This window comes from Salvelinus fontinalis, chromosome 21, assembly GCF_029448725.1.
Source record: "Salvelinus fontinalis isolate EN_2023a chromosome 21, ASM2944872v1, whole genome shotgun sequence".
Classification (NCBI taxonomy): Eukaryota; Metazoa; Chordata; class Actinopteri; order Salmoniformes; family Salmonidae; genus Salvelinus; species Salvelinus fontinalis.
In genome coordinates, this window is record NC_074685.1 from 26,339,885 (window position 1) to 26,364,099 (window position 24,215).

At 43.4% G+C, this 24,215-nt stretch overlaps 1 protein-coding gene across 6 annotated transcripts in view; it reads left to right on the forward strand.

Annotated features, from left to right (window-relative positions):
* Positions 1–24,215, forward strand: part of LOC129818518 (retinoic acid receptor RXR-alpha-A-like) — a 168,014-nt gene that overhangs the window by 34,987 nt on the left and 108,812 nt on the right. For 4 of the 6 annotated variants that reach the window (XM_055874502.1, XM_055874505.1, XM_055874504.1 and 1 more), the window contains exon 2: positions 14,701–14,901. In XM_055874502.1, the coding sequence (XP_055730477.1) occupies positions 14,701–14,901 (201 nt within the window). The remainder of the gene's footprint in view (positions 1–14,700; positions 14,902–24,215) is intronic. The other 2 variants (XM_055874507.1, XM_055874508.1) reach the window with 1 other exon arrangement.

Sequence of the window (24,215 nt, forward strand, 5' to 3'; positions counted from 1 at the left end):
TTTCCTTGGTGTTAAATAGTCTGTGAACAAATTTAAAATGTAGAAGTTGATGGTTCGGATTGCGGGATGCCAAGGTAATATTTTTCCATATTCTTTTCATTAAAGGGTTGTTCAGAGTCACTTAGATCTGTGGACCATACCTTTTTAATGCTTAGCTCAGAATATGAGCTTTCTAAAAGTTGTTTATATATTATAGAGATCAGTCCATTCGGGAGCCCAGAACATTTATTTTTCAAATCCCATAATTGGATGGTTCGGTTGTTGGGTTTCCCAAGGGACTCCATAGGCTAGCAAAGCTGACCTAAGTTGTAAATATAGAAAGAAGTAGTGGTAATGGTAATGTGTATATGTCTTTCAAATCTTGGAATGTTCTCAAACCATTACTGTCCATGATATTGGCAAGGGTACAGATTCCACATTTGGACCATTGGGGTGATGCAAACAGCTGCCCTCAAGGCATTATCGTAAAATTATTGGCGTATGGGCATGCCATTTTGATTCCCAGTTACATTCTTTGTCCCCATGTGCGGTTGCAAAAGTCTGGCTTTTTTATGGCGGTTTTGGAGCATAGGCTTCTTCCTTACGTCGATATAGGACTCGTTTTACTGTGGATATAGATACTTTTATCCACCGTTTCCTCCAGCATATTCACAAGGTCCTTTGCTCTTGTTCTGGGATTGATTTGCACTTTTCACACCAAAGTACGTTCATTTCTAGGAGACAGAACACGTCTCCTTCTTGAGCGGTATGACGGTTGCGTGGTCCCATGGTGTTTATACTTGCGTACTATTGTTTGTACAGATGAACGTGGTACCTTCAGGCATTTGGAAATTGCTCCCAAGGATGAACCAGACTTGTGGAGGTACACATTTTTTTTCTGAGGTCTTGGCTGATTTCTTTTGATTTTCCCATGATGTCAAGCAAAGAGGGACTGCGTTTGAAGGTAGGCCTTGAAATACATTCACAGATATACCCCCAATTGACTCAAATGATGTCAATTAGCCTATCAGAAGCTTCTAAAGCCATGACATAATTTTCTGGAATTTTCCAAGCTGTTTAAAGGCACAGCCAATTTAGTGTATGTAAACTTCTGACCCACTTGTGATAAGTGAAATAATCTGTCTGTAAACAATTGTTGGAAAAAATACTTGTGTCATGCACAAAGTAGATGTCCTTACCGACTTGCCAAAACTATAATTTGTTAACAAGAAATTTGTGGAGTGGTTGAAGAACTAGTTTTAATGACTCCAACCTAAGTGTATGTAAACGTCCGACAACTGTATGTTTATTTACCTTTAATCTGGGAGTCACCATTGAGGCCAGTGTCTCTTTTACGAGAGAGCCCTGCATATACAATTTCATAAAATACATAAACATCTATTACAATATGAAACAAATCAAATACAGCACAACACATATTGCACAGGCAAACATATAGACTACTAGTCAAAAGTTTAGACACACCTACTCATTCCAGGGTTTTTCTTTACTTTTACTATTTTCTACATTGTAGAATACTAGTGAAGACATCAAAACTATGAAATAACACATATGGAATCATGTAGTAATCAAAAAGTGTGAAACAAATCAAATGTGAATCAAATCAAGTGTGAAACAAATATATTTGAGATTCTTCAAAGAAGCCACTCTTTGTCTTGATGACAGCTTTGCACACTCTTGGCATCAACAAAAACCAACAGTCATGTAATAGACTACAGAGGTTATTTGAGGATAATAGTTTTTATTAAACCCGCTTTGGTCGAGATGTACCAATTTGAGTAAGTACATTTCAAGACCGTGGGACAGAATTTAAAAAATTGTTTAATATCTGTGTTTATCAAAGATAGCGGGCGATAGTGAGGCCAGACCTTACCTTTTAAAAAAAATTAAAAGTGAAATTTTGTGAACGGCTATGTTAATCATTTCAAGTAACAGTGGACATAATTGAGGAATTTTCAATAGACCTCGGGAGGAATACTGTCACAACCAGGTGATTTGCCTTTATTCATGTTACGCAATGCCCTGTTGATTTCATGGCTTCCTCAGTTGAGAGAAGAGGAGTTCTTAAATCTTTTAAAAAGGACTCGATCTGGCTTGGTCTGGATTTGCAATCAGAGGTGTACAATACTTTATATAAACGGGAGATCCCTTGGTTGATTAATTTGGGTTCTGAAGGTAATTCACATGATTCAGGTTCAATAGTTGCAATATCTGATAATTGATCATTACTGCGAAGCTTGTTTTCCAGTAGACTACTGGGCCGATTACCATGAAAGTGATGGTTGAGTCTAACTCGTGGATGCCAAGTTCTGCTCTTTATCTTATAAATAGATTTAGTTGCTGCCTGTTCTGAAAAAAGTGTTTGTTGAGATCGGTCCAACGTAATTAACAACTTTTCCGATTCTGATATCTTCTTTAATTGTGAAATCATCCCTGAGCTCACTGACTTTCCTTCCCCCAGACAGCTAAGGTCTTAACATGTGAAACATTCTCAGGGGAATATAGGAAGCTGCCGGCTCATAACTGTTGACCAAACAAAGAGAATAAAAGTAAGGATTTCAGACAGACAAATTTTGACACAAAGAAACAAGGCCCTGAAATCAACAGACTGGTCTTTACAGAGGTGTAGATAAGTCAGTCTCAGTCAGACTCAATCTTAGTATTCTGATGTATTCTTTCCCTCAATACTGTGGTGTCTGGCTGTGAGCATAGGAATTAAACTCTCCCAACGCAATATGGCCATGCTCCCACATCAGTCTGGCAACGTATTGTATCTGGACGGCCCTAACGCTCATCACAATCACTCATCCGTACACATATCAATAGAGTCATTTAGATGAAACTGGACACAGAAATCTGAAGGCTTCCTCAAGCTGTGTGTTTGGAAAGAGAGAAAGAATAGAGCACTCTGTTGTATCTGGGACTTGTGTTTGCCAAGCAGCTCATACCGAATATCCACTTTACTGTTCAGCTGTAACCGCTGTCTTCCTGTCCAAGATGTCCCAGTCTGGCTACGGTTAACAGTTAGTGTCATACCGGCACTCTGCGGTCCACACATTATTGAGTTGAAGCATGAGGTTTGCAAAGCTTTAAGTTGGAACTCCTCTGGTGTTTTTGGATGTGAACAGAGCTCATTTTGGTGTGGGTTCCACTCCATAATGACTGCAATATGTGCAGCACAGTCCAAGCAATTGACAAATATCTCTAAAAGCCCAATCCATGCACTGCATTTAATGATATACTGTGTTTTTATTGTGCAGTGGATTATTGAAGCTGAAGTAGATCATTGATTTCAGTGTGCTACAGAGGAAAATCTCCATATTGTTTTGTGTTTTTACTTTGTTGCATCCTTTACTGTCCACAAACAGAGAACTAGCTGTACTGTAGTTCAATCAGAACTTGCTCCAGATGTTTCTCTTTCAGTTTTTGGGATGTAAACCCATAGCACTTCATATCCATTAGATTTGCACAACAAGCACAACTGTAGTTTCCCACGGAATTGCAGCATCTTTCATCATTTATGCCGTCAAAGCATTTTAACTCCAAAAATACACTGGATTTGTGGTAGAGGTCCCTGGAATGGTGGGTAGGCCTGTTTATGCATGTGTTGTGCATTTCTGCTCAAATGATACGTGTAAATGTACCGGCTGCAGAAGGCACTAACAACAACAGCAGAATGAAGAGATAATGCCAGTAAGTCTTCATGTCATGCATGGTCCCCACTTCGCTTGGTAAATCTGGGTCAGGCACTGAAGAATACATTGTTTAGGAGGGTAATAGCAGGATGTGGGTAGCAGAACAAGGTGTCCCCATGTGTGTGTGTGTGTGTGTGTGTGTGTGTGTGTGTGTGTGTGTGTGTGTGTGTGTGTGTGTGTGTGTGTGTGTGTGTGTGTGTGTGTGTGTGTGTGTGTGTGTGTGTGTGTGTGTGTCCGTGTGTGTGTCCGTGTGTGTGTGTGTGTGTGTCCGTGTGTGTGTGTGTGTGTGTGTCCGTGTGTGTGTTTACCGCTCTATTACGTAAATGTACTTGTTGACCAACACAGTAAGGTTAGGTGGTGTGAGGGGGTTAATGGGAGATTCCTAGCTCTTGTAGAGAGAGGAGAGGGGAGATAGTGTAGTGAGTGGCGGCGTATGGATTCACTTTAAGATGCTAACGTGAAGCCTGCTCCAGGACAGACAGGCAGGTCGCTCAGCTACACCGCTCTGTTCTTAATGCCTGGGAGCTCCTCCTCACCTCTACTTCTGCCCAATCAAATGGTAATGACTTTTTAGTTCTCTGTTGATAACCTGCGCTTAATTTTGTCTTTCAGAATCGACATTCCTGCCTATGGGATGTAAGCAATAGTCTAACTTACCTGAAATGTTAATGTATCCACTCACTAGCAAAACATTTATGAAACCACAGGAACAGGCGATGTTGTTTCATTGGGTAGAACTGGCCAGTGTGTGCTTTGCCAAAGGCTGTTGACATGAGTAGACATTCTGTCATGTGAATGGTTACTGTAGAGATCCAGAGAGGGATACTGGATTTTAAATGCTTCCTTGTCTCCACTCCCCTGTCAAAGGAGCCTCTTTTCTCTTCACACAAATTTGATTATGCCGTTTGCCCAAGGAGCTCGTCGTCTGAATTCTCTTCGGCTGCACTGAGGCCCTTGTTCCCCCATTTGCCCCAGAGGAAGTTCTGACGCGCACCAGCAGGCTTTGAATCCCCCCCTTCCCTTCTCCTCTTATTTAACTTCATTAACATGGTCTTTCTCTCTTGCTCTCTCCCTGATTTTCACTCTCTGACAATAATATCATATTTATTGTATTACTGTATACTTTCTCATAGACAACACATTTAGTGCTTTTAATAGTAACTGTGAAATATTACTATTGATCATTCTATAGTATAAGTTTGTATTTCAAGGTTGCCTAGACATTTCCTGAACAATCAACCAGGAAACAGTATGCCTGCGTTTCAGTCTGACAATATAATTGTATAATTGTATAATTTTAAGGACACAACACACTAAGAATAGTATAGGGATGAGTTAGCTATTGTTTTGATTCTTCAGGATGTTAAGGCATTAACCAAATACTTTTTAAAGAAACACTTTTTCTCTTGTGTTGATAGTCACACAACCTTCATAATTTAAGATCAGCTATGCAGGAAAAGTCGCAGTTTTACAAAGGTCATCATTGTCAACTCTATCTAACTACAGCTGCCTTGCAGTTTCAAATGCCACACCAGTGCAACTGCCACTTTCATTACCCTTTGCCGGTGTGAAAGTACAGACTCAATTTGAGAGAGAAAAAGGAACGGCATTCACCTAGGAGCAACAACGGCTCAGTGGTAGGCCACACAAGCTCACAGAACAGGACTGCCGAGTGCTGAAGCGTGTAGTGTGTAAAAATCAGCTGTCCTTGATTGCAACACTCACTACGGAGTTCCAAACTGCCACTGGAAGCATCGTCAGCACAATAACTCTTCATCAGGAGCTTCATGAAATGGGTTTCAATGGTGGAGCAGCCAAGTGTCGGCTGGTATGGTGTAAAGCTCGCCTCCATTGGACTCTGGATCAGTGGAAATGCATTATCTGGAGTTATAAATCATGCTTTACCATCTGGCAGTCCGACAGACGAATCTGGGTTTGGCGGATGCCAGGAGAATGCTACCTGCTCGAATGCATAGTGCCAACTATAACGTTTGGCGGAGGAGGAATAATGGTCTGGTGCTGTTTTTCATGGTTCGGGCTAGGCCCCTTCGTTCCAGTGAAGGGAAATCTTAACCCTACAGCATACAATGACATTCTAGACGATTCTGTGCTTCCAACTTTGTGGCAACAGTTTGGGGAAGGCCCTTTCCTGTTTCAGCATGACAATTCCCCCATGCACAAAGCAAGGTCCATACAGAAATGGTTTGTCGAGATCGATGTGGAAGAACTTGACTGGCCTGCAACATCAGCACAAGAACTTCGTCTGGAGCTTCATGAAATGGGTTTCCATGGCCAAGCAAGCCTAAGATCACCATGCGCAATGCCAAGCGTCGGTTTAAGTGGTGTAAAGCTCACCACCATTGGACTCTGGAGCAGAGAGCCCTGACCTCAACCCCATCGAACACCTTTGAGATGAATTGGAATGCCGACTGCGAGCCAGGGCTAATCGCCAAAATCAGTGCCCGACCTCACTAATGCTCTTGCGGCTGAATGGAAGCAAATCCCTGCTGCAATTTTCCAACATCTAGTGGAAAGCCTTCCCAGAAGAGTGGAGGATGTTATAGCATCAAAGGGGGGAACAACTACATATTAATGCCCATGATTTTGGTATGAGATGTTCGACGAGCAGGTGTCCATATACTTTTGGTCATGCAGTGTATGTGACCCACCGAAATAGTGTTAAACTAACACTTTTTAAAGTGTTGATAAACTAACACCCCAAGGGTGTTGGGTCCCAAACACTTTATTAGAGCTGATGCTGTATTTTGGGGGGTGTTGTTTTGACAATGTAAGGTGTACAGACTTACTTGAATATTTCCCATGGTGCCTATCAATGGAATGTTACCGTTACCCACCCATGACTGTTTTTGTAAGTGACTGAGACATGGTTGTTGCATTCATAAAATGTCTGTCCTGAGAAGGAAAAGTAAACCCTTCATAAGGATTTTAGTTATGGCCTAGTTTTCTCCCAACATTGTGGTCTGAAAATCCTGGCTCATGGGCCATATCAGACCTGCAAGTCACAATATGCTGTCTTGTGAAGTAATTTGCAATTGTTATTAGAACGATATTCAACAATTGGAACTTTTTATCTCCCATGATCTGCATTCAGAATGATTGCTATGTTGTCAAACAAGACTACCTAAACCATCCAAACTGGAACAACCCTCTCAGTAACATTCCAATAAATCCAACCACTTACAGATTGGATTAGTTTACAATGTATTTTTTATTTATTTTTAATCTTAGATCAATTAATCAATCAATGTGCCTGCAGAAACATGTATATTGAAACAAACTATTGTAAAAATCAACCTGCAACAAAGCATGCTGGGAAATATAATAATGAGGCCCCTCCCATGAAATTAACTCAACACATTTGAGTAACAACAACACCACACGTAGTTGATTTCACTGTGACTCAAGTAATACTTCATTTATGCACTGCAGGTGGCGTTGATTTCAATCCCACTGGTGTTAACCCCACTAGAATCAACACTCAGGTTAAAATAAGCCCTCAGGTGACTCATGTTAACAATAGCAGTCAGTCTAGTCTGGCTAATTCATTCAATGCAGTGCAACTGCTGGCGCCAGAACATCCCCAAGCTACTCCAGGACAAACCCAGTTAGGAACACTTTGGATTGATCTAGTTAGATAGATCTTAACTAAGTTGGTATAGTTTTGGGGGTCCATTCATGGCTCCTTGGTTTGACATGGAATGCCGTATGAAACTGTTACGGTCCTACTGGGTCTTGTAATTCACTTGAAACCCAATACCCCAGCAGGCAACCGTGTGGGGTGACCTAACCGAATGAGACCCAGCTCTCTGGACCTACTCAGTATGACCTCTCCTCTCCTGTGATTGGCTGGTCAGGGACCCGAGGGTCTCAGTGGTGGGTCCAGCTTGGGGTGGAATGTTATAACAAGCTAGTGTTCCAGCACTGTGGGGGGTCCTGTTGTGTGAGGAGGGAGACAGAGATACACGTAAAAGACAACTGCAAGGAGGGCGATGTTTTGTGCCTAGAACCCCCCCAAAAATGGCCTATTCTAATAAGCTTTGTGCGCACTTCCTTGTCTCCTTGACACGTCAACTTCATTGTCATGATAGATCTGCACAGCTCTTGTTTTTATTGAGATAAAGAGGAGCTGAAAGTGGGGCTTTCTTCAAAGGAAGAAACGCTGCGGAGATAAAAGACATTTAGCTGATGGAGCCGATATGGCGGTGGGGAAAAGGTTGGATGCTTTCCATGCTGATGATCAGCATCTGAAAGCGAGAGGGAGGCTCTCCCTTAGAATGGACCGGAGTGGTGATGAGCGTTTGATATCCAGAGACAGGAGAGTGAGAGCTGACGGGCTCAGTCTGTCTGTCTTTTAGTCTGTCTTTTTGCTGAGATAGATGTGCTTTGATGAAGGCCCAGTCGAGCAGTGCAGCAGAGTAACTGGCAGAGCAGTAATTGTGCATAATGAGAGACTGCTGCCTACGATTATTCCTCGAAGTGATAAGCAAACATCTGATGTCCATGGAATGTAACAGTGATGAATCTCCGCTCAGCTCTAATCACAGAACAGCACAACGTGACACACTGCACCTTGTTGGACTGAAATCGGGCAAGAATAGAATCTTTCAATTAAAGTTTCTAAAGTAGCAATCTAAACACATTCCTTTCAATACCTTTTTGGAAGCTTTTTATATTTTAGGATACGGGGCCTAATACGTACACTACCGTTCAAAAGTTTGGGGTCACTTAGAAATGTCCTTGTTTTTTAAAGAAACGCACATTTTTTGTCCATTAAAAGAACATAAAATTGATCAGAAATACAGTGTAGACATTGTTAATGTTGTAAATGACTATTGTAGCTGGAAACGGCAGATTTGTAATGGAATATCTACATAGGCGTACAGGGGCCCATTATCAGCAACCATCACTACTGTGTTCCAATGACACGTTGTGTTAGCTAATCCAAGTTTATCATTTTAAAAGACTAATTGATCATTAGAAAACCCTTTTGCAATTATGTTAGCACAGTTGAAAACGGATGTTCTGATTAAAGAAGCAATAAAACCTGCCTTCTTTAGACTAGTTGAGTATCTGGAGCATCAGCATTTGTGAGTTTGATTACAGGCTCAAATTGTCCAGAAACAAAGTACTTTCTTCTGGAACTCGTCAGTCTATTCTTGTTCTGAGAAATTAAGGCTATTCCATGCGAGTAATTGCCAAGGAACTGAAGAACTCGTACAACGTTGTGTACTACTCCCTTCACAGAACAGCGCAAACTGGCTCTAACCAGAATAGAAAGAGGAGTGGGATGCCCCGGTGCACAACTGAGCAAGAGGACAAGTACAGTCGTGGCCAAAAGTTTGAGAATGACACAAATATTAATTTCCACAACGTTTGCTGTTTCAGTGTCTTTAGATATTTTTGTCAGATGTTACTATGGAATACGGAAGTATAATTACAAGCATTTCATAAGTGTCAAAAGCTTTTATTGACAATTACATGGTTGATGCAAAGAGTCAATATTTGCAGTGTTGACCCTTCTTTTTCAAGACCTCTGCAATCCGCCCTGGCATACTGTCAATTAACTTCTACGCCTATGTAGATATTCCATAACAAATCTGCCGTTTCCAGCTACAATAGTCATTTACAACATTAACAATGTCTACACTGTATTTCTGATCAATTTTATGTTCTTTTAAGTGACAAAAACAAGGACATTTCTAAGTGATCCCAAACTTTTGAAAGGTTGTGTATGCTCTGCTGTATGTCATCAATGGGGGATTGGAGAATAAGACAACAGCCTTTCTCAAGGGCACATGGGTAAAACTCTCAACGCCCACACACTCCAACGCAGAAGTCTCTCTGGAGCAGGGAGAGAATGAAAGGAGGGATGTGCTGGAGGAGTGGATGAGGCTTTTCATTTATGTGGAGCACCATCGTAGAGGAGGCCGCCCATCCGTCTGAAGATGGTTGAAGGTGAATGGCGTTTACGATGGTTGCCCGGGCTATTGATAGCTGAAGGTCCTTCCCTGTGTGAGCCAGCAAGGCCCTAACCCTGAGAGCTTGGAGAGCTGCGCTCCTATCTGTGTGGGAAAGACACTTTTATTACGCCCCTGATCCATGAAGGGCCCGACGAACTTTGACCGTGGGCTTGATCGCTCTAGTAACGGCAAATGAGGAGAATGGCCATACTTTAAGAGGACTACACGAGGGCTGCAGTCCACCACCGCACCCACACCCCCTCATAAATAGCCAACATGAATATACTGTATTTCACATGTAGTCAACCAGTGCACATTACGTTTAGAGATGGATATGCGTTGCTAACCTACAGTTTACAAGTGTTTCCTTAGTGTTGGCGTGTATATGAGACTAGAGCGAGAACAAAAAGTTGTATTATTACGAATGCAAATCTCCATACCTTTGTTTCATTAGCACATTGTCATTATGCCTTTGTCCCATTAAGTTCTTTATCATTATGGCTCTTTTTCATTAGCGTAGTCCTATGTAAAGACTTGCTTTCATTAGCACTGTGTTGTATAGGCTGGCTTTTCATTATAGCACTGGATGTTTAATGAGAAAACCCCCAGTGTGTTTACACCGCTCCGATCCCTGATCGCCAGTTATGATAATACTGATTGACTGTTGGTGGGGGATGTTTGAGCTTGTCCCCTGAAGACTGGATCCTCGCACAGTTATTAAACCCAATGAGATCTCTCCTCCTCTCTTCATCCCTCGCTCTGTTTGGAAATAAAAGAAGAGGGGAAAAGAAGATCAAACATGCCTGTAATCAATGGTGTGCTGTATGAGCCAAGAAGACACAGAGGCACAGCAGTGTGATAGAGATGCCTTTAATGACAGATCACTAGATCACAGATCATTAGCGCTCACGACAGGAAGACCTGTACGCACATGCCTCTCTGCTACCGCCACACCACCATCAGTCACTTCCCTTCTGCTTTGAGAGGAAGAGAAATTAAGCCCTTTATTAAAACCAATCTAGAGTAGTGAATAGCTGGATAAACAGACTCCAACTGTTTTTTATTCATCAAGAATGAAACTCCCTGAACATCTGGAATGGCATATTAATGCCAGCTCTACGCTGTTTCTCTTAAACTAAAAGTTAAAACATTTGGAGGGTCACATTTAAGGTCAATGTTCCATATGGGACAGCAGGTAGCCTAGTGGTTAGCGCATTGGACTAGCAACCGAAAGGTTGCAAGATTGAATCCCCGAGCTGACAGGGTAAAAATCTGTCATTCTACCCCTGAACAAGGCAGTTAACCCACTGTTCCTAGGCCGTCATTGAAAATCAGAATTTGTTCTTAACTGGCTTCCCTAGTTAAATCAAATCAGAGGAACAACATTTGTCCAATGAAACTTCAAGGAACAATTTGCCCCCCTCCTGTTCTTTCACACTCGGGTCCTCTGTCTCCCACGGTTCCAGGTAACATTCAGAGCGTTTGAATCACACAGATTACTGTGTCCCATGGGAAGATTATTCTAATGGACGGCTAGTGGAGCGTTTTCGTTGGGCCCCTGTCTACTCGGTTTACCCATGAATTTGGAAAAGCCGAACTTGGAAAAGCTCATGTGCTAACAGGGTAATGTTCAGTGACATGGCACGGAGCCCTATGGCGTGTGTCATTGTCCACCCTTTGCTAGCTAGTTATACAAGCAGGGATTTGCTTCTTCTGTGCTCTGAGGAAACAAGGAGAAAATTAGTAGATTGGATAGACCAGGCCTACATCAAATCAAGATGTTCCTGGTGAATTGGGCCTCGGGCAGCTAGTTGTGGTGTTAGATTGCTTGGAGAACCATATGCCAACATTTACTGAGCATTACAATCATTTATACAGATTATGTGGCCCCAAATTGTTTTTTAATGTGCTCCCCAAAAATATACTTCTGACTTACACCGTTTGAATGTGACAACAGTGAAATATCAGACAGACAGACGATGACATATCAACTTCTTCTCCTTTCAAACATGTTCATTCTTCAATAATGTTTTTGTGGTCTTCATGTCTTTTATTTCATTAAGACTGTTAGAGATGATCTCAGCTTGTCTGCGTTCACTCGTACTGGTCTGGACTTGCTGGTCCACGTCCATCACTGGCATTTCGGTTCTTCTCTAATTGTAATCAAAAGAGTTGAGGAATGTGCTTGACAGGCACAGCCCACCCCTCTCCTTGAAACACACATGCACGCATGCAGCAACGCACGCGCGCGCACACACACACACGCACGCACGCACGCACACGCACACGCACACACACAATCCTGATCACAGCATCAGCAACCCAGACGGCTTATCATGGGGAACTAATTCAATATCCCTGTGCCTGTTTTAAATGTCATTGGCTGAGCTCATCTGGAGTGACATGTTTTTCATGGTCCTAATAAAGGAGCTGTATTAGGCTCGGAACAGAACAGAACAGAACGGGGGGGGGGGGGGGGGGGGTGGCTTCTCTGACCAACGCTCTTGATGTCTGCAGGAAATCTAAAGGTCCTCATGAGGAAATGAATAAAGTCAGGATTTGAGGAGATCTGCCGATGCCAATGAGATTCACATGAATTCCCTCGAGTCAATAAAGGCTTGGTGAATCCTCCACTGACTGACTGAGAAACGTAAGCTACACAAAAAGTTGTTTTCTCTAGAGGCTGCCAAGCCTGCCATGTCAGTCACAGATACACATGCCTCTGATGCCATTCACTGGGTTGAAGTGGATTTCCAAGGTCAGCTCTGAGCTCTGGTTGATGTATTGCCTGTGATTGGGCTTTCATATGATATTGATTGTTTTGACACTGTTGTCAATATACTATTTCAATGAGTTTTCTGTCTATCTTCTCTGTTCTTTTTCTATGAACTCATCACGTCATGTGTAGATCTGAACACAATGGTCATAACGATGGAAAAAGTCTGGAACTAGTTAAACAGAGCACCATAGCTTTTAATTGACAAAGTTGCTATACTCTTCTACCTGTGCTTTTTTCCATGCTCCTCTATTACACTGATGTAGTCAGCATGGGGATGGGATGGTAGGGGGTAGTGAAGACTGGACTAGTGGGGTACAGAACATTCAGTCACCCCATTGTGCCAGATAATGACTTCCCTATTGAGAGTGACCCTGGTGACCTCTGAGATCCCCCCTCCCCCTGCCCCCCAGGCATCCCCTCCTAATTTGGCATTTTGTTCACACAAAGTTCCCAACCTCTCCAGTCCCATGCCTCTCCACCCCTCCGTAGCCTCCTACCCAGCCTCCCCTGGGCTGTTGCCCCCTCCTGGTCACTTGGCCCTGGGCATGGAGCTGACAGGGAGCTCCATGGAGCTCTGAGCTAGCCTCATATTCTGGGTTAGAGGGTCACTCTGAGGGGAGATAGAGAAACAGTGCTCTAAATGTGAAAGGTTGGCTGGGTCTCCATGTGGCAGGGGAGATGGATGTGTAACCTGCTGGTGGGAGGGAGGCCGTTCAGAGACTATGGGTACAGTAGAGATCCTTAAAATGTTTCCTCACCCCGTCTCTGTTACCAAGGACAAGTTGTAATCTGTATCGACAGTCCTGTCCAGGCAGCACGATTCACCATCTACCAGTAGAATCAGAAACCATCATTTGCCTTAGTGAGAAGGTATTGCCAGCAATAGACAAACAGAGAAGTCCACACAGACATCATATAGAATATATAATATCGGAACAGTAAAGACAAAACATAAAACTCTAGAGTATAGGCTGATTACAGTGGGAATATACCATTTACAGAGGGGATTATATCTAAATAAGCAAAGGGAGGGATACTGCCGTGGTGATTATATACAGTGTCTATACTGCCCTGGTGAATATATACAGTGTATATACTGCCGTGGTGAATATATACAGTGTCTATACTGCCCTGGTGAATATATACAGTGTATATACTGCCGTGGTGATTATATACAGTGTCTATACTGCCCTGGTGAATATATACAGTGTATATACTGCCGTGGTGAATATATACAGTGTCTATACTTCCCTGGTGAATATATACAGTGTATATACTGCCGTGGTGATTATATACAGTGTCTATACTGCCCTGGTGAATATATACAGTGTATATACTGCCGTGGTGAATATATACAGTGTCTATACTGCCCTGGCGAATATATACAGTGTATATACTGCCGTGGTGAATATATACAGTGTATATACTACCATGGTGAATATATACAGTGTCTATACTGCCCTGGTGAATATATACAGTGTATATACTGCCGTGGTGAATATATACAGTGTCTATACTGCCGTGGTGAATATATACAGTATCTATACTGCCCTGGTGAATATACACAGTGTATATACTGCCGTGGTGAATATATACAGTGTATATACTGCCGTGGTGAATATATACAGTATCTATACTGCCGTGGTGAATATATACAGTGTCTATACTACCGTGGTGAATATATACAGTGTCTATACTGCCGTGGTGAATATATACAGTGTCTATACTGCCGTGGTGAATATATACAGTGTATATACTGCCGTGGTGAATATATACAGTATCTATACTGCCGTGGTGAATATATACAGTGTCTATACTGCCGTGGTGAATATATACAGTGTCTATACTGCCGTGGTGAATATATACAGTGTCTATACTGCCGTGGTGAATATATACAGTGTCTATACTGCCGTGGTGAAGATATACAGTGTATATACTGCCGTGGTGAATATATACAGTATCTATACTGCCGTGGTGAATATATACAGTGTCTATACTGCCGTGGTGAATATATACAGTGTCTATACTGCCGTGGTGAATATATACAGTGTCTATACTGCCGTGGTGAATATATACAGTGTCAATACTGCCGTGGTGAATATATACAGTGTCTATATGGTGTTGTGTGGAGCAACCCTCAGCTCTGCTTTCTCTGCTGTTAATATCACTATTTTTATCATCATTATCCTGTTTTTCTAACAGACTATCTCTCTCTCCCTCCATCTCTCTCTCCCTCCCTCTACAGGGTTCCTGAAGCCCCAGTGCTCGCTGGCTCCGCCTCCCCAGCGAGGACGCTCGGGGGAGGCCTGCTCCTGTTTCACCGGCATGTGTCACCTCCACCAGCGCCGGATATCTACAGGTAACGCTCAACGCCATCTCCACATCCCATCGCCATCTGCCCCGTCATGGCAGACTCAGCACCTGGGAAGACACCTGTATGAAATAAGTATGAGCTAAGATTTGCCAGTGGATAGAAAGAGTATACAGTTATAGTATACTCTACAGTATACTGCATTATACAGTACATTTGATCCACTGTATAACCATTTTAATTTGATGATATGAACCTATAAAAATGGCTTTGATATGCTAATACAATCCCAGGTAGTAGGAGCATTTACTGTAACTCATTTTACTGTCTGAACATGTCATGCCAAAGTAGTATATCCACAAAGCAAGAAGCTGCTTGTTCCTTACCACAGCTACAAGCACACACACAGCCTGGGGTAAAGAGCTGTCAGAGCCGTAAGGCTTCTCCCTAGGCAGCGATGGCTCAGTCAGTCAGCCTGATTAATGTAGTCTTTGCATGTGGAGGCCCGGTGATTGACATGTTAACAGGGGTGCTATGAAACAGGCCTCTGTTCTCATCACCTCTGTTTTCCCTGCTAGGGCAGCCGGGTCAGGTGACGTCAGCATAGCAGTGCATTCTGAACCTGACCCTCTGGTATGTGGGGAATGGGTGACAGTACTGTGCTGTTGCTGTGTTATTACTGTACGTGTGCCTGCCCTGCTGATGGCTTCATTGGCTGGGGGTGGAGGGCCTCTTGCAGAGTCACTTGTCGTGACTGAGTGGCTTGTTGTAACTTAACACTATTATCATGTGAGGGGAACATGCCTTGGACAAAGGCGACGAAACCAGAACAACCAAACAGTGGCACCTTGGATGAATTTACAGGAGAGTGGTAGATTGTGTGATTTTAGTCCGTATGGAACCTCACAGACAAAGCCCTGTGTTAGCTTCACACGTAGTCCTTAACACATACCCTGTACACATACCCTGTACACATACCCTGTACACATACCCTGTACACATACCATGTACACATACCATGTACACATACCCTGTACACATACCCTGTACACATACCCTTAACACATACCCTGTACACATACCCTGTACACATACCATGTACACATACCATGTACACATACCATGTACACATACCATGTACACATACCATGTACACATACCCTGTACACATACCCTGTACACATACCCTTAACACATACCCTGTACACATACCCTGTACACATACCATGTACACATACCCTGTACACATGCCCTGTACACATACCCTTAACACATACCCTGTACACATACCATGTACACATACCCTGTACACATACCCTGTACGCATACCCTTAACACATACCCTGTACACATACCCTGTACACATACCCTTAACACATACCCTGTACACATACCCTGTACACATACCCTTAACACATATCATGTACACATACCCTGTACACATACCCTGTACACATACCCTGTACGCATACCCTTAACACATACCCTGTACACATACCCTGTACACATACCCTTAACACATACCCTGTACACATACCCTGTACACATACCCTTAACACATATCATGTACACATACCCTGTACACATACCCTGTAGACATACCCTTAATGCAGGTTGAAAATGGCAGATTTGGGCAGTAATAAAGGCCTAAATTGAAAGGTAATGGCTGTACAGTAACATGCTATATATGACGTCAGAGCTCTGACTCCATTCAGAACTTGAGCACCGTGCGCGACTAGAAGTTGCCCCCATCTCTTGCTAGTTGGGCAAATTTTGCAAATGTTTTGTTGTCTGAGTGAGGGAAATGCTGTAAATTAAGAGGACTCTATGTATTTAGAAAGATGAGACGTTGAGGATTATAATAAATACCGATTTGATGTCATACAAGCAAACCAAACACCTGTGAGTCCCAATGTGGACTTCACATTTCCATATCATACAACTACTGTCATATACAGTATCAACGTTTCTGATCACTATGTTTGATGTACAGTTACAAGATGACATGGCGTCATGTACTGGGTTGTTCTGAACACAATGAGACTGTTTGCTTATTGTGAAGAAAAGCACACACACCTTAATGCCCTCATGACTTTCTATGCGCACCAAAGTGATGATCTGTTTCTCTGATTTGCCTTGTGAAAGCCTAACACTGTGAGATCCTATTTTAGAACTTAGCTAAGTCATGTTGGCAATAGAACAAGTTTTCAAGTCATGCTCACCTGGCCCAGATTGTGATTTATAAAGGTCAGCTTTTTGATTGTGTTAACAACAACAGTGATTGTGTGATGACGGGGATGCAGGGTTGTGTTCCAAACAAAACAAATACAAGTGTGCTTGCTCTAGTTCCTCAACGGCACAGCTAGGAGAGCCAAAACATTTTTTGAAGACTCTTCTTTGAGTCATAAAAGTGCATTGAAATGACCCAGGAACTGTGCACACTTTGGAGAGGTGTGTGAGGCCAATTGGAGACACCAGTTAGTCCTCTCACTCAAACCCTTGTCATTTTGTTCTCTTATGATGCACCTACCCCACATTCTCCAGGAATACTCTTATCATGTTACTAATTGTATCCAGAGTATGTTCACATTTCATTATAAACAAATGCTGTGAAAGTACAGTACATGTAATATGAACATCACATCAACAGTGTAATGTTTGGATTCAGTCTTGTGTCAGGTCCCCTGTTGTGTCCTCACCTTTGGTCTAATCATTTCCCCATAATCTCCAAAATGTTCCCTTTCAATTGCTACCATGGTTATGCATATGTTTTCATATTTCTACTGTAAGAAACATTTCAACTTAGCCCTATGCATATAGGCCAAGTACCACAAGTGTAAATGGTTAAAAGGTTGTTTGGATGAGTTGTCATTGACCTAGATCACCATGCACTCACAACTATCAATACAGAACATGTGAATGAAATGGGCAGCGTGTATTTAATGGGTCTAACAATAGAACAATATTGACAAAAGCAACTATAGAAAAGCTTTCGACAGGCAGAACAAGAACCCACTACCCTTTCTGTCTCTCTCTCAACCACAAATACTTATTCATGGGCATGTCTCAGCAAGATCGGTGAGGTGCAGACACAGTTTGTTTTTCCGCTCTCTTCTCTTTCTCGTCCATAGATGTGTGTGTTACTGGGCTGGTGTGATTGATTGGTACATTTTTGACTGTCACAGCCCTTAGTGAGGGTGTGGACGTTTCCTGAGCAATTAGAATAGTCGGGATACTTCTCTAGCACACCAACTATAATAGTAACTGTTACTGTATAAAAATGTGCTTTCTCCATGTGCTTTTTTAGTTATTTCAAGGCATGGTTGACTTACAAGGAATGAGAGGAGAATGTGTGAGACTGAGTCAGATTGTCTTTTCTTGTCTTTTAAGTGTTTTGATATTTCACAATGTTCAGTGGTGTGGTAAATGTTCCGTGGCCTAGCTGCTCAGAGCAGAGTAGCAATGTGTTCTTAGAGAGAGAGAGAGAGAGGCTGAGATAACTGTAAAGGCGTTGTGGTTTGTTAGTCACACAGAGTAGTAGCATAATGTTCAGCCTAGCTGGAGTCTGTCTTTTATAGCCCCGGTCATAATCGTGGATCTAATTATGGAATGTGTTGCCGTAAATCTCCCATCGCCACATCCAGCACACACACCCGTCCTAACCCGCCCCACATCTGTGTGATTGTCCTCCAATCCCGTCCCTTGGCTGCCCGGCCAAGGCCACAATGACAAGCCGCTGTGGAGTACGTGGGGTGCTGAGCGGCAACGCAGCTGAGGATTCTGGGAAGGCTGGTTGGCCTCACCCGGGGAGTCGACTCCAGCGGTGATCTCCTGAACTCCCGGCAGCACAGTGATGTGGCCACGCTCTGGTTTTAGTGGTTTCACATTGTTTAGAGTTCTCAAAAACAAACCATTACTGGAAAGAGACCGTGAGAAACATAGTATTCAGGGCTCTTTTCTTTTCCAGAGATAATTTTAAAAGCAATCATTTTGTTGTTTCTTTTTTAAAAGACGAGGAAAAAAAGTTTTTGGGGCAATGTGTGAGAAGTGTAAGAGTGGGAGAGAGAGCTTTAAAACAGGGCTTTTTGAAAGGCCCTCACAATGCAGGCCTTGTGCAGTGATTTGGTCTGTCCTCGCGGAGCTGAGCGGAGGAATGGAAAAGATTATCCACAGGAATGTCTGGGGTGCCCTCAAACAGAGCGGGCCTCGTGACTGGCCAATGGGAGAGAGGCCTGCCGAGCGGAAGGCAATTTTTTTCCTGATGAACTCAGCTGCCTGCTTCACAATACAGTCTGATTGCCAGCACTGAACTCACATATGGTCCGTGTTTGGAGAGACCAAATGACAGAACAGATTCTGCCTAGAGAAGAAGGAGAGGAGGAGGAGGAGGAGGAGGAGGTGGGCTGTTGGAGTAGATTGCTGGCTCCCCCTTTTTATTTCATTAGAGTGGGTAGTATGGATGTGGTGTTTGGATTTTGGTGCGTTTCAACTGCACCACTACCTCTGTCTGGGTCCCTCCCTTTCTCCCTCCCTTCACTGACTCTCACAGTCCACTCTGCGTTGGAGTGGGGCTGGCCGCCAGGTGTGCGGTTAGAGTTTGATTAATCCTTCTTTATTGACTTCGCTTAAGCAGCAATTACGCCCAAAGCCAAGCCCTATTAGCTCTCGCCACGGTCCGTAGCTGACTTCATTACCCAGCCTCAGAATTATCTCACTGCCTCGTGATTCCTGCCAATTAATTTGGAGCCCATTTAGAATTCTGCCTGACTTGGAAAGAACTTTCCCTGCCTATCGCCTAGAGCTGAGCCAGAGTGAACCGTAAGGAAACATGGAGGAGAGCAGAACACAAATCTGGCTCCTTTCTGATTGTTTGTGAAATGTGTGTGTGTTTGTGTACTATGGTTGTGTGTGTGTGTGTGTATTGTTTGTGAGACAGTCTCGGCAGAGCTTGAGCGGCACTGGGCCCAGGCATTCAGCTCCAGTGAGAGGCAGCATGTGTTTGTAGACCTTGTGGTCACACAGCGGGGTTTGTGTGTGTGTGTGTGTGTGTGTGTGTGGGGGGGGGGGGGGGGGGGTGGTCCAGTGGCTCCCGGCTCCTCGTATTTTCTCGGGTGGGGTCCCACAAAGGTGAGGGAGGTTGTTAGCCTCAGCATGCTCCACGCTCGCTGATCTCTATTTGGCTGGCTGGAGTCCGTGCACTCCCTGGCTGCTTCCTGCCGGGTCAGGAGCCAGAGGGGCCAGAGCGCCAAGCTGATGATTACAGCCGTGCTCTGCCTCGGCCTTCGCCCCCTGCACACACATTCATCACCACAACCACCACACAGACTCAGAGGCTATTTTAATACAGACTTATTATTGGACTATCACAGCAGATTTGGCTTCTGATCCCACTGTAAAATAAAATACAGTTGTTTGTGTCCAGTTAGACCGGTGTGATGTCTCAGTATGCTGAGTGTTTGGTCTGGGGCCTGTCACTTCCAGGATAAACTCTGCCAAAAGTCTGAGCTAATTGGATGTTAAGATTCATATAGTACTCACCAGATACTGGCTAATGCACTGGCTTTAGGCCTAACATATACAGCCTCCACACTGTTCGCAAATTCCAATCAGTTGGACTTTTTCGAGATGAAACGGGGGATGCAGGGAGATGTCCAAACCATATGACATCATTGCAGTGAGTTTGTAATCCCTGTTTCGTAGCTCTGTAGAGCTAGAGAGAGATCACTTTATTGGTCAATTGCACACAAGTTCCACATGGTATACACTAAGGTTATTCCAGTTTTGTTTATCTATTTGTATTTATTTCTATTAGTTTTCCGCTTTTTATTTGAAATTCAGTTTAGGTTACACTGTCCAACGAAATACACCATGATTCGTTTTAGTTTCAGTTTTAGTTTACTATAATAACCTTGGTATACACCATCCAACTAAATCCTTACTTGCAGGTTCATTCTCGACATGGCTCAGGGGAATAGAATAAACATTTTAGCATCAGTATAATACAGGAAAGCACGATTTATAGTGCAATATTGCACATGTATCAGAAAAAGGAGGGATTGGGGGCCAAGTGTTTAAATTGTGCAGTATTAGCAATAGTAAATAGGAGTATGGTAGCAGTAATTGTGATGTGTCTGTAACATGAATGTATATGTGTGTGTGTGTATGTGGGTGTGTGCATGAGTGAGTACATGTGTGTTAAGGTGCGGAGAATCAGAGCAGCTGGTCAGTCCAGTCCAAGTTGTCAGCAGTCTGATGGCTTGTAGATAGAAACGGTCTCTGAACCTGTTGGTATCAGACCTCATGCTCTGATACTGTCTGCCCGGCGCTAAGGGAGAGAACAGCTCGTAGGCTGGGGTGTGTGGGGTCCTTGATGATGCTGCAGGACTTCCTCAGGCACCGTTTCAAGTACATATCCTGGATGGGTGGGAACATGGCCCCAGTGATGTACTGGGTTGTCTTCACCGCCAGCCAGTGTGCCAGTGGGTTGGGCAGGGTCGGGTGCAGCTAGAACGCCAGGGGCTTCACCTTGGCACAGAGTGACGGCAGCCATCCATAACAGGTCAGGAGAAATCACAGTAACTAAGCCTTTGATAACTCTCTGAGCCCATAATCCCTGCATAGAACCATCCCACTGAAATGCTATCTCATTGTTACAGCTCAAACCATAGGAGGGAGAGATGGAGGGAGGGAGGGGAGGATGGAGGGATGGAGGGAGGGGAGGATGGAGGGAGGGATGGAGGGCTAGCCATAGAGCCACACCGTTTCTCCCTCATCATACACCCCGGAGAGGCAGAATGTTATTTTCACTCTAATGATTATCACAGTAAGACTGTTGGGATCAATTCAGAATGCCTCACTAAACACACATTCAATGCAAGAATTAGAGATCAAATGTGAGTATTAAATCGCAGTGTTGTTCACAAAAATAAGAATACATCACATTTTCCAAATCCGGACAGAATTGACCCCAACCCTGCAGTAAGATGTTCAGTGTAGCAAGGCTGCATCTGAAAAACAGCCTTTTCTCTATCATCCATTAGACATAAATAAGCAAGTTCTCATTCTTGCGGCCCCATGTTGCTTAATACAGTACAGTATGTTAACCACAGCAGGGGCACTCTGAGTACTCCTCAGAAATATATGGGTAAACTAATGAACGCCATGAATATAAATGAATATGTACATGTTAACCCAGATATCTGAGCCGTGCTCAGTGCAAGCTGCTCTTTCCCCAGTGTGGTGTGACTAGCTCTCATCATCCCTGATAAAGATATTAAAGGAAGAAAGGCTGTTCTGACTGTCACTCCAGCTCTCTCTGTTGACTCTAGAGGTTTGATAGTGAATGCCATGTGTTTATTAGCGGGGGGTGGACTTAGTGTTGAGCTGGGGGCATCAGACCGCCATCTGCCTCTCTTTACCACTGATAAACATGAGAGGAAGATGGGAGCGTTGGTAAAGAAACTTCAGTGTGTGTCTCTGTCACATTCTAGAAGACCCTTCCCCTCAACCTAACGTGCTAGCTCAAGATGTACTGTACGGCCCTAAACAAACATACTGTTGGTGGGAAGAAAATGTGTGCCATAGTGCCAGAAAAGGATCATGTATTGGCCAAGGGAGTCGATGAGGATGAGAAGTCAACAAAGGAAAAGTAATCATATTTAGCCTCTATGAAAACAAACTGTAGAGGCCAGTTTCGCTTTGAGTGACGAACTGGTTTCTGAGGACAATGGTCAAAGGGGACATTCAATATAGTTTTGGTTAAGATTTATAGCAATGTCATCTGTTAGGGTCCTTTTTTTGTTTTTCCTCATTCTGCTTATATAACTGGACTGACTGGAATCCAAAGGGCTTGCACCGGCCATCTGGAATAGCTAACAATAGAGGGGTCACACATTTTGGACAAGGCCAAAGGAAAAAGCCAATTCACATGATTTATTTATCGATTTGTATTTTCTTCCGGACCTATGCGTGCTTCCCTCTCTGTGCTGGAATCACAGCAGTCCTGCCTAAAGGTGCTTTCTTAACAACAACAACAACAAAAGAATGTGAAAACTTTTGGCTGGGGTGCCCTGTAATGTTATGGGACCTCGGAGTGTAGTTTGGAGCGGACTGTTGGTTGAAGTCATTTGGGTCCAATATGGAGACTGCCTTGCCAGCGATAACAAAATGCTCTGTATCAGATACCTTTTTCCTTTTCATTCTCTCAGTTTCATAATCACACTGTTGACTGCTAGAACTCTTCTCTCTTTGAGAATCAGCCAAATAGGAAACAAGGAGATTGCTTTATTAAGTTGTTGAACGCAGCCAGTGGAAACTCAATTATGTTCTTCTGTCAAGCTTTCCATGGGGCTTCCATACTGCAGACTGAGGATGCAGATTCCTGAATGTTCCTGCTGAATGTTCCTGCTGAATGTTCCTGCTGAATGGCCGTGCTGAATGTTCCTGCTGAATGTTCCTGCTGAATGTTCCTGCTGAATGGTTGTGCTGAATGTTCCTGCTGAATGTTCCTGCTGAATGGTCGTGCTGAATGTTCCTGCTGAATGTTCCTGCTGAATGTTCCTGCTGAATGTTCCTGCTGAATGTTCCTGCTGAATGGTCGTGCTGAATGTTCCTGCTGAATGTTCCTGCTGAATGGTCGTGCTGAATGTTCCTGCTGAATGTTCCTGCTGAATGTTCCTGCTGAATGTTCCTGCTGAATGGTCGTGCTGAATGTTTCTGCTGAATGGTCGTGCTGAATGTTCCTGCTGAATGTTCCTGCTGAATGTTCCTGCTGAATGTTCCTGCTGAATGTTTTTGCTGAATGTTTCTGCTGAATGTTCCTGCTGAATGGTCGTGCTGAATGTTCCTGCTGAATGTTTCTGCTGAATGTTCCTGCTGAATGTTCCTGCTGAATGTTCCTGCTGAATGTTCCTGCTGAATGTTCCTGCTGAATGTTTCTGCTGAATGATCCTGCTGAATGTTTCTGCTGAATGTTTCTGCTGACTGTTTCTGCTGAATGTTCCTGCTGAATGTTCCTGCTGAATGTTCCTGCTGAATGTTTCTGCTCAATGTTTCTGCTGAATGTTTCTGCTGAATGTTCCTGCTGAATGTTCCTGCTGAATGTTCCTGCTGAATGTTCCTGCTGAATGTTCCTGCTGAATGTTTCTGCTGAATGGTCGTGCTGAATGTTTCTGCTGAATGTTTCTGCTGACTGTTTCTGCTGAATGTTCCTGCTGAATGTTCCTGCTGAATGTTCCTGCTGAATGTTTCTGCTGAATGTTTCTGCTGAATGTTCCTGCTGAATGTTTCTGCTGAATGTTTCTGCTGAATGTTTCTGCTGAATGTTCCTGCTGAATGTTCCTGCTGAATGTTCCTGCTGAATGATCCTGCTGAATGTTTCTGCTGAATGTTTCTGCTGAATGTTCTTGCTGAATGTTCCTGCTGAATGTTTCTGCTGAAGGTTTCTGCTG